The sequence below is a fragment of the Phallusia mammillata genome, chromosome 1 (genome assembly GCF_965637545.1).
Source record: "Phallusia mammillata chromosome 1, kaPhaMamm4.hap1.1, whole genome shotgun sequence".
NCBI classification, from domain to species: Eukaryota; Metazoa; Chordata; class Ascidiacea; order Phlebobranchia; family Ascidiidae; genus Phallusia; species Phallusia mammillata.
This window is the reverse complement of record NC_137252.1, coordinates 34,117,215-34,127,248: the sequence shown is the minus strand read 5'-3', so window position 1 is coordinate 34,127,248 and position 10,034 is coordinate 34,117,215. Positions and strand designations below refer to the sequence as shown.

At 37.8% G+C, this 10,034-nt stretch overlaps 2 protein-coding genes across 3 annotated transcripts; both read right to left on the bottom strand.

Moving 5' to 3' along the window:
* Nucleotides 1–481: 481 nt before the first annotated feature.
* Nucleotides 482–4,402, bottom strand: LOC145232618 (uncharacterized). Its single transcript, XM_080097283.1, has 4 exons — nucleotides 2,492–4,402; nucleotides 1,676–1,891; nucleotides 1,069–1,275; nucleotides 482–853 (listed from the first exon to the last, which is right to left on the bottom strand). Exons 1-4 carry the CDS (start codon nucleotides 2,654–2,656, stop codon nucleotides 653–655), a joined length of 789 nt encoding a protein of 262 aa, XP_079953409.1. The 5' UTR covers nucleotides 2,657–4,402; the 3' UTR covers nucleotides 482–652.
* A 200-nt stretch (nucleotides 4,403–4,602) lies between these two features.
* On the bottom strand, nucleotides 4,603–6,396 carry LOC145232646 (uncharacterized). Of its 2 annotated transcripts, none has more exons than XM_080097312.1 (4): nucleotides 6,015–6,387; nucleotides 5,728–5,943; nucleotides 5,310–5,516; nucleotides 4,603–4,904 (listed from the first exon to the last, which is right to left on the bottom strand). In XM_080097312.1, the coding sequence occupies exons 1-4, from the start codon at nucleotides 6,177–6,179 to the stop codon at nucleotides 4,716–4,718; spliced, it is 777 nt and encodes a 258-aa protein (XP_079953438.1). In that variant the 5' UTR covers nucleotides 6,180–6,387; the 3' UTR covers nucleotides 4,603–4,715. The 2 variants fall into 2 exon arrangements, with proteins under 2 accessions (XP_079953438.1, XP_079953446.1); XM_080097320.1 differs by having other exon boundaries at nucleotides 4,815–4,904; nucleotides 5,293–5,516; nucleotides 6,015–6,396.
* Nucleotides 6,397–10,034: the final 3,638 nt, after the last annotated feature.

Sequence of the window (10,034 nt, the reverse complement as noted above, 5' to 3'; positions counted from 1 at the left end):
CGATCTTAACGACTGGCAAGTTGGCCACCCCTGGGTTACACCATCAAATAACGTAATAATATTGATTTTTAATTACACGTCGAGGCCCAATTTGCTGTCCATAGTTTGCCGACCACAGGACTAGGCTAAGATTTCTTGCATCTTCCTCATGCACATTGACCTATAACTTTCTGTAAACCTTGCGGAAAGCTTGGCGTTTGTAAGAAACATGTCGACATGAACCAGATTTTTTGTGATGCAACACTGTTCTAGTTGTTTGGAAACACGTTTTTTTGCGGTTCTACAATCTCTACACTCTTGCGATTCGGAGATTGTATAACGTCCAGTTAATTATCAACACGACGCACAGTCCGCGACCAAGTTTGAAAGCAAAAAATATGATTTCTAAAGAAGTGTCCGAAATGCGGGATTTGACGCTGAAAGTCCAAGGTAATCTTTTACAGAACGGTCTCTTAGGTACAAGCTTTGAAATAAAACCATACACAATGTCATATTGTTTTATTGCGCAAGTTTTTAAATTAAAAGAACACCATTTTTGCGCCTTAAGTAACTAAATCTTAAGACATTAAAATGCTTATTGATTTTTCTGTACAAGGCAACAAAGCAATCGTTTTCTTAATTTACATTGTTTAATTGTAAGTTACAATAAAGGCTATTTGATTGCTTTTGGCGACTTCTTCCAGACTTGGATTTCTGAAATAACCAGCTCAAATGCACGCGATCGATATTGCAGAACAAATGGAATTTCCACAGTCTGAATGAGTTCCATTTGATCAGACAGAATCTCCTTTATAGAATTTGTTGCTTCAACTACTTGTCCATCTTGGTTCACATATCCACCAAGCCAGTTCTCCTAAATGTTTGAGAAATTCATTCACTACATATAAGGTCAAGGGGTTGCCTAGGTAAGGTTAAAGGTTTTTGGTTGCAAAGTTTAGGCCGGGCATTTCGGATCTAAATTTAACTACGGCCTTGATTAGAGTCTGACTTTACACTTAGCAGAAGTTTTACTAATGTCATGTAAATTCAATATTTATTCTTATTGTTTGCAAACTGTAATGACATTACCTTTGGAGTGAAGTCTTCCAAAAAATTGTTGGGTGAACCAATTACGCAGATTCCGTTTTCATCCAAGAGACTTGGCAAGCTCTTCAAAACCTTCATGGGGTTTTCGAGGCGGTCTATTACGTTGCTCATTACGACGCAACCGAACGTTCCAATGTCAGAAGGCAAAGCATGGACATCTCCCAAAATAAAACTGCACCTGCTCCGGTCCTAAAACATTGAAGAAACATTGAACAATTCCGCTGATATTGAATTGATAAATTTGAATTCATGCGTTTTTCCTTTCCTTTTTTCCTACTCTAAGTCTTGCGTTGAAGCCGATCAAACATTTAGTTCAGATCGAAGTTTAGAAAAATATGATATATGGCCCTTAAGGAAACGTGTTTTAAAATAAGTGGGTTTTTCAATGAAAAAGGTGTCCGATCTACATAATTAAGGTTATGTTGCTTTTGTTAAAACATTATGCAAACTCGTATTCCCATAAATCACTGGGTTTCAGGGGTTTTAACAATGCCATAAGATTAGTTGGGTGAATTCTTGCGACGATCGCACAATGAAGAGTCACGCAAAGTCGACAACTTCTTAGAACCGACATCCAAGATCAACTTACTATGGAATCTGGTATCTCAGCCATCATTTCTCTTTCAAGTTCGCCCTCTTCACACGAGTAAATTTTCGCTTTTCCGTTTTCCTTTAATGCATCACAGAGCTCTATGAAGCCTTTGTTAATGTCCAGCCCGATAACTTCATCAAATTTCTCTGCCAGGTTGAACGTGACACCACCAACACAACAACCAAGATCCAAAGCTCGTTTGTTGGTGCACGCCTGGGAAAAGATACAACATAAATGTGGATAGCCTAATTAGGGGACGAAGCATAGTGTAAAAGCATGTGATAATTCATGTATAGCAAAATAAAGTGAAGTCTTAAAAATAGGTGATACTGGTTCTTCTATCCATTTGGTACTATAAACCAGGGGTCGGCAACCTTTTTCGCACTGCGGACCGGTTTTGAAACCAAAATTTTATCGCGGACCGGTCTTCAAAAAACTACAAATATATCGCTATAAAAACGCTTAAATTAGTTTGTGATGGCCGAGATACATGGGCAAAATGTTTTGTAGCATTTAACCTAAAAAATTATACCCGGTACCGGTCCGCGAGGAGTTGGTTACCGGGCCGCGGACCGCGGTTGCCGACCACTGCTATAAACAATTACGCATTTTTACAATTATTGTTGCCTTTTAAATATAGGCTACATCTACTTCAAAGTTACAAGACATACGATAATTGTAATATGCTTTGTGATTTACAAGATGCTTTTCCGGTTTATTATTGTTCAAAAGTTGAATTTGGCTATAAAGCCGCGAAACACAGAATCAAGTCTTCTAGTAAACACTTTTTTTCATTGAGAAATTTCTAAATACCTCGTCAACAGCGCCTAGTAACAACTTTGACAATTTCGGGACGTATTCGAAGTTTTCTGGTTGAAGAAACTTGCTCCATCGTGTTTGGAGGTAGCGGGAACCGTAATGCATTCCAGCAAAATGGTTCAGCCAACCGGAGTGTTTCTTAGCGTAAAGTGGCTCCATTTTTTAGTGGCAACAACAATGTAACTATTATCACACTTTCTGAGCGCTTTATACTGTTTCTCTTTGCTGCCTGTAAGACACAGAAAGTTTTTAACAACGCCTTGCACCAATGCCTGCCTCTGCTACATATCTATAACTGTTCAAAAAAACTAGCTATAACTGTTCAAAAAACTTCTAAATGCGTTGTCCAACGGCTTGTCCCTTATGTACACATATTTCGCCAGTTTAATAAATCGTTACGTGGTTCGCATCACTTGCGTAGGGCGTGTTGTTTGTAATACGTGTTTATTTTGGTGTTTGTTTAGTCCACGAGTCTGTTGTCGCGTTACTTCAGTTTTGTGATTTCCGTTTTAATGTTTTCCTTTTACCTTAGGTGATCTTGCGTAACATGTTGTCAATAGCAATGACAGAAACATTAAATGTTGCAAAACACGCTATATGCCAGCATATACATCTGTCTAAACATCTGTTGTAAATCCGAGGTTGTTTCGGGAATCATGGCACGTTCACCCACCATGGCCGGGGGTGTCTGACTCAAAACCAGGCATGGACATGTTCATAATTGACAGCTGCTTTAAGAACTGGTCCTTTTACTCCTTGTTTATCGTTTATCGCGCCAAACCTCCGATTCTCCACCCTTTTTCGTTTTCTTTTCTAGTGTTTTGTATTTGTTGTGAAAATACCAAACAAACGTTTCGGACTAGAATTAATAGGGCAACTTTCAAAAATCAACCGTAGGTTCTTTCGACTAACTAACTATTTAGCGTTATTAAAATTAATGCTAGGTTCACATACCACAACATGTTCGCATGAGGCGTACTTTATAAGTTTCATGTTTTTGACTGCCAGTTAAATATTCTTTAAGGCGAGAATTTAGTTTTCGCTGTGTCAGACTGCAATCTACAAGTCATGCTAAAACAGATTATTACACTTTGTTTCATCTCAGATAAATAACCGTGTACCCGACTGCAACATTAATCTAAAATAATCTCCAGCTACATTACATTCGGTATTTGGTGAAGAGTTATAAATTGAACCTGCTTCAAAAAATGAATTTCGGGTTTATACAACTTTGCGTTTCCTTGCTGTAAAACATTTGTTATTGCTTCGATAAAACCGTACCATTCAACCTATGTTTACTTCAGAGAAAAACTGTAATTGAAAATAATAAAATAATAACAACACCTAAAAAAAATCAATAACTTGTAGGTAGATAATACATTTTATCAAAATTTGTTGTCATCGCCATTCTTGATTTCCTAACGCGCCAACCTCACTCTCGATTTCCTGCTTCATATAAAGCTATGTAGTGACCACAGCTGCAGCGCGCTTCTAACTGTTTGTGACCGTAGTTTTTTCGCGCTTTATAACGTCTCAACTCACGTCTATTTCCGGCTTGGTGGCATTTTAGCTTAATAGTGCTGCTACAGTTTGTTTTACCAAGCGAAATAAACTCCATTCACGCCAGTGTGCAAAGACAACTTTTAGAATGCGCTGAAACACTATAACGACAACAGCGATTGTTGAAGTGACTGCAATAAAGGGTATTCGTTACAGTCCAAACTCTATGGGACTCTTGTTTTTATTTGATAAGTCAACTTTTCGAACATATGGTTTGTAAACTGTTTATCCAGCCAGTGTGGCCAATTCAACTTTTTCCATAGACCACTAAAATATTACACGAACTTTTTACCGAATAGTCAGTAAGTGAATTCAAAATGACACTGATAAACCATAAATAACTATCTGTATAAAGACCCGTAAAGCATTAACCCTAATTTAAAGAATAATTTCATCACATGGTAATCAAAGCGCGCGCTTGTTTTAATGGGTAATTTAATCACATGGTGTCACACGGTTTTAACACCTTGGTAAGTTCTTCGCATGGTAGTTACATCGCAATATCGAAAATATGTAAATTTTCTTATTTGTCACTTTTAAACAAGTTGTGTGCTTGTTTTTTTATTAACAAAATCCACAACAATAGTCGAATTCTGTAAATTACATTGTACAATAGCCGATTAAGTTGTAGCCTATATTTGCAGGGTTGTTAATTATTTTATGGGTATTTTTTCCAAACTTGAACTTCAGAAATAGCCAATTCAAAGTTGCGAATCCGGTATTGCAATGCAAATGGGATTTCCTCTGTCTGAATAAGTTCCATTTTGTCAGACAGAATCTCCTTGATAGTTTGTGATGCTGTAACCGTCTGTCCGTCTTTGTTCAAATATCCACCGAGCCAGTTCTCCTAAATTTGTTACCCGTTAATAAGTAACATTATTGCGGGTCAAGTAAGGCTTGAGTGGTTTTGGTCAACAATTCGACTCAGCAAAATGAGTGTGCGCACTTTGTCAGAAATTTGTGATTGATGAAAAAGTCATTACGGTTCGACCTCAAGTGACCTGTTTACACGACACACTGTGACATGCGTTTACTTTACCTACTGACCACAAGTACGTAATACTGACCAGTTTGTAAGTAATAAATCACTCATTCAGATGCCACTTTTCATCTCTCTTTGTTTAAATGGGTTATAAAACAGAATTTATGCGAATTATTGATTGCTTTTTAAGTAGGTCATCTTTCATAAGTAATATATATCTTATTCTTTGGCTTTATCTGGCTTTGCTGTTTACTTCGAACTAAGCCTTACCTTTGGTGTAAATGGTTCCAAAGAGCAATGAGGAGACGCAATCACACAGATACCACGATCGGCCAAAAGGTCAGGAATTGTTTTTAAAACTTTCTTCGGGTTCTCGAGGCGATCGAGTACATTGCTTATGACCACACAACCGAACGTTCCAATGTCAGAAGGCAAAACATGAGCATCTCCCAACATAAAACTGCACTTGCTTCGGTCCTAAGGGAAGAAAAACAAAACTCATTGGGTTTAAAAGGTTGATGGGAAACGGTTTTCGAAGATGTACCAACCCTGGTAGTCGCAATTTCTTTGTGCAGAATTTTTTTTAAAAAGTTTTGTATTATTTAAAATTGGTTGATTAATATTTCATTCCAAGCAAGAGACGAATAAAAAGAATTGAACCTCTGCTTGACAGACAAAATCAACTTACTATGGAATCTGGTATCTCAGCCATCATTTCATTTTCAAGTTCTCCCTCTTCACAGGAGTAAATTGTCGCTTTTCCGTTTTTCTTCAATTCCTCGCAGAGTTCAATGAAACCTTCGGAACAATCGAACCCAACAACCTCATCAAATTTAGCTGCCAGGTTGAACGTGATACCACCAACATTGCATCCAAGATCTAAAGCTCTTTTGTTGGTGCACGCCTGGGTAAAAAATAATGACTAATGACTAAGCAAATAAATAAATTGAACAAACTTTTCTTGTGTCCAGTTACCTCATCAACAGCATCAATTAACATCTTTGAAAGTTTCTCGATAAATTCGAAATTTTCTGCTGGAAGAAATTTGCTCCAACGCTTTTTAAGGTAACGGGCACCGTAGTGCATTCCAGCATACTGGTTTAGCCAGCCTGTGTGTTGTTTAGCATAAAGTGACTCCATTTTTCCATTAACTTATAACGACACTGTACACAAAATGGAAACATGCTCATTTTTCAAAGCATTTAGAGAATTTATCATAGCACCATGTGCAGTAGCAATCTGTCGACCTATTTAAAGAAACTCTAGCTAAAGATATGATATGCTTTGTATAGCCCAACTGTAAATTATTTTCTTGCTTAAAAGTTATTTCACTTGTAAAAACAACTCCCGCCTTGCCACGACAAGTGGTGAACAACAACTTACTGTTCGTCGCGTACCGCGTCTTTAAGAAGGTCGTAAACCTTTTACTTTGCCTCCGGTCAGTTAGACAAACAACTGCTGACCCGCTTTTTCATTTGCTCTGTTTCTGTTTGTAATACCTCCTTCATGTGAGTTTAAATCTGGTCAAATCCGGCCGTCATGCACCGTTTCTGACCCACGTCGTGTTTGAGGCTTTTACTGTGACTAAGCACTAACAAACTTGCACGAACCGATACAAGAGTTTGACAAGTTTAACTCATATGGATGTGATCACATATATGACTTTATAGATGCGCACAATCTGAGTTTTAGACGAAAACGGAACTTTTGGTATACTACGGTTAAATTTGTATGTGGCACATCTAACGCTGCTCACAGTGGTCCTCGGTGTGCTCAGGGGAACTTGTGTGTATTATTGGACAATGGAAATTCTATGCTGCGCAAAAAACTGATCGCTTGTGTATTCGCCCTATCGCAAAAAATAAACACTACGATGACTTGAGAGCCGTTGAACAAACCGTGAAGGTATAGCAGAATGTTTGTAAGTTTGTTCCCAACTCCTACAACACAAGCGTTTAATTTGTTAAATGAATTTCATAAACGACGATTTCATGCCACACAAGCTGTAACGTGGGTCTGAATCGCAGAAAAACGGAATATGGTTTTAACATTACAGATTTTTTTAGTTTGATAGAAGTGACAGATACATCTGTAACCATGAAACCAAATTAACAAAATGTAAAATTTGATATCGCCCCCGTTGAAGAACCCTGACCTAAACCAAATACATTCAAGAACATCACAAATACAATACAGTCCAAACAATCTAACTGATATAACATAAAATTATTCACCACAGCAAATTTAATGCATACACCACAGACTTAGAGATACTGCTGAAACACTAACTAGCCTATAGCCTATACGCAGGGTTGCCATCGACTTGAAACCAAAAATAAGGACAATCGAAAAATCAAATTTTCATACGAAACAAAAACAAGCGTTTTTGAACAAATCTTTGCATTTATACCAGCCATGACATATCATATGCTATATTTTGGCCAGAAACAGTCTGTTCCAGCAACCCCTTGTCCGGAGAAAATGTTTCGTGCATCTTACAACAGCTCAGGTCTAGGTTTACTTTTACTTGTAGCAGGAATTTGACTCATAATTGTTGAAAATAAGACAAAATAAGGACTCAAGTCAAAAATAAGGACATTTCTTAGAAATAAGGACAATGAACTTTTCTAAGACATAGCCCTTCAAAATAAGGATAAATCTTAGAAATAAGGACGGTATGGCAACCCTGCCTATACGTGTGGAAACAAAGGAAACCGTGAAAGCAGGCCACACTTGGCTGGCAGTTATGTCGTAACAATGGACTTATGGTACAATGGTAGCAACGGCGGGAATTTTTGTTTGCTATTGTGGAGCGTACTGTCCGTTACAACTACAATTTGACGCTGTAAGCAAGTAGTGGGGGATTGCGGCAGACTGTGGCCGCGGGCCACATTATCATGTAAGACCTGAAACTGTCTGCGGGCCGCTCAAAACCCCGTCGCGGGCCGGATCCGTAAGTTTAATTCGTCATGTCGAACTCTTGCAATTATTGCATAATACTGCAATTGTTGCATAATAATGATCAAAGTTATGTCACAGGAGAACTGGCTCGGGGGGTATTTGAACTAAGACGGAACTGAGATCACTGCTTCGAAAACTATCAGAGACATTTTGTGCAAAAAGATGAAATTGCTTGAGGTCCAAGAAATCCCGTTTGTGAATCAATACAGAAAACGGAATTTTGAACTGGCTGTATCAGAAGTGCAAGTTTGGAAGAAATGCCCCCAATACAAAGATTTTGCATCATAATATACAGTTAAAATTCATTGTACAACTTGTAAATTGTGAATAAAAATGTCAAATAAATAATATAGGCCTATTTTGATAAAAAAAAAAAACAACAAGCAACATCGAGACAAAAATGTTGATTTTATTGCTAAGTGCTGCAATGCAACAGATTCAGAAGAACGCTAAACACAGACGACGGATGGTTACATTGACATCTGATAAAGCCTGTAGAATTGTCATCCGATCTGTTGCAGCCAAGTTCCGAATAGTGCTTCAAGTTTGTGTCGAAAAACACACAAGGGCCAGATCGATTTTACAAAACATCGTAGCACCTGACAGTCACCTGACAGTCAGTAAAAATCCTGGATATGTGGGATTAAGTATCGGTCCGGTTGCGTGTTGCTAATCGCATTTAGCGAGGTGTGCTTGGTTTGTCTTGCCTATGACAATGCTAATTAACGACTGAGCATGTACCAGACATTGCCGTTTAACATCAACATATCTGCTTCAAGTAAACATCGGCGAGCACAAACTTTCACCGGAATTTTCCTGAGGCAATATCTTGAACCCGTAGGTTTTTATGTTGCTGACTACCAACACTAAACCATGCAGTTCATTTCGAAATACAAAGCTGAAGTTTGTCTTGCACGACAAGACAAATCGTTTTGTCGCATTCCCAGGAAACCGCGCCGTGTGAGAAAAAAGAAACTGCTTGAGTAGCAGATGTTTGATAAAACATTCAAAGTGCAGAAGAAATAACTTCTAGAAAAAGAATTAGCCCTGAACCAAGTGGAAACCAGTCTATGTTGAATTACGCGACACAAGTCAAGGAAAGCATTATTTGGTAGTCGCATTTTTTAAAAATAGATGCGAACGATTGATGAAAAGTTGTCTTTGTGAATTATTACGATTTTATTTTCATGTTCTCGCAGTTCGGCTGATGCAGATTGGTACCTAGGGCACGCATTGGTGCAAAGCACTTATACATTCGATCAGCGACTTGTTTTAACTTTTTGGTTTGATAGCTGTTTCCCAAGCTGAAACAAGACTCCCCAAACTTCATGTAAGATGTCGGTAATTGGTATTAGATTGTAAAAGGTGTCCTGATCCTGCTGTACAACTTCAGTACCTGGTGGGCATGTGTGAAGACGTTGTCCATGGGTGTTGAGCCAGCAATAAAAAGGAGAAAAATGTGTTTTGTAAATATTTCATTTTCATCATGAAGTTTTTTATCAAAACATATCGATCTGTTTTAGTAAGTAATGAGGAACTGAATCCGACTTGTTTTTGTATAGTGTTTTTGTACAGATTATTACACTTTGTTTCATCTCAGATAAATAACCGTGTACCCGACTGCAACATTAATCTAAAATAATCTCCAGCTACATTACATTCGGCCTTTTGGTGAAGAGTTATAAATTGAACCTGCTTCAAAAAATGAATTTTGGGTTTATACAACTTTGCGTTTCCTTGCTGTAAAACATTTGTTATTGCTTCGATAAAACCGTACCATTCAACCTATGTTTACTTCAGAGAAAAACTGTAATTGAAAATAATAAAATAATAACAACACCTAAAAAAATCAATAACTTGTAGGTAGATAATACATTTTATCAAAATTTGTTGTCATCGCCATTCTTGATTTCCTAACGCGCCAACCTCACTCTCGATTTCCTGCTTCATATAAAGCTATGTAGTGACCACAGCTGCAGCGCGCTTCTAACTGTTTGTGACCGTAGTTTTGTCGCGCTTTATAACGTCTCAACT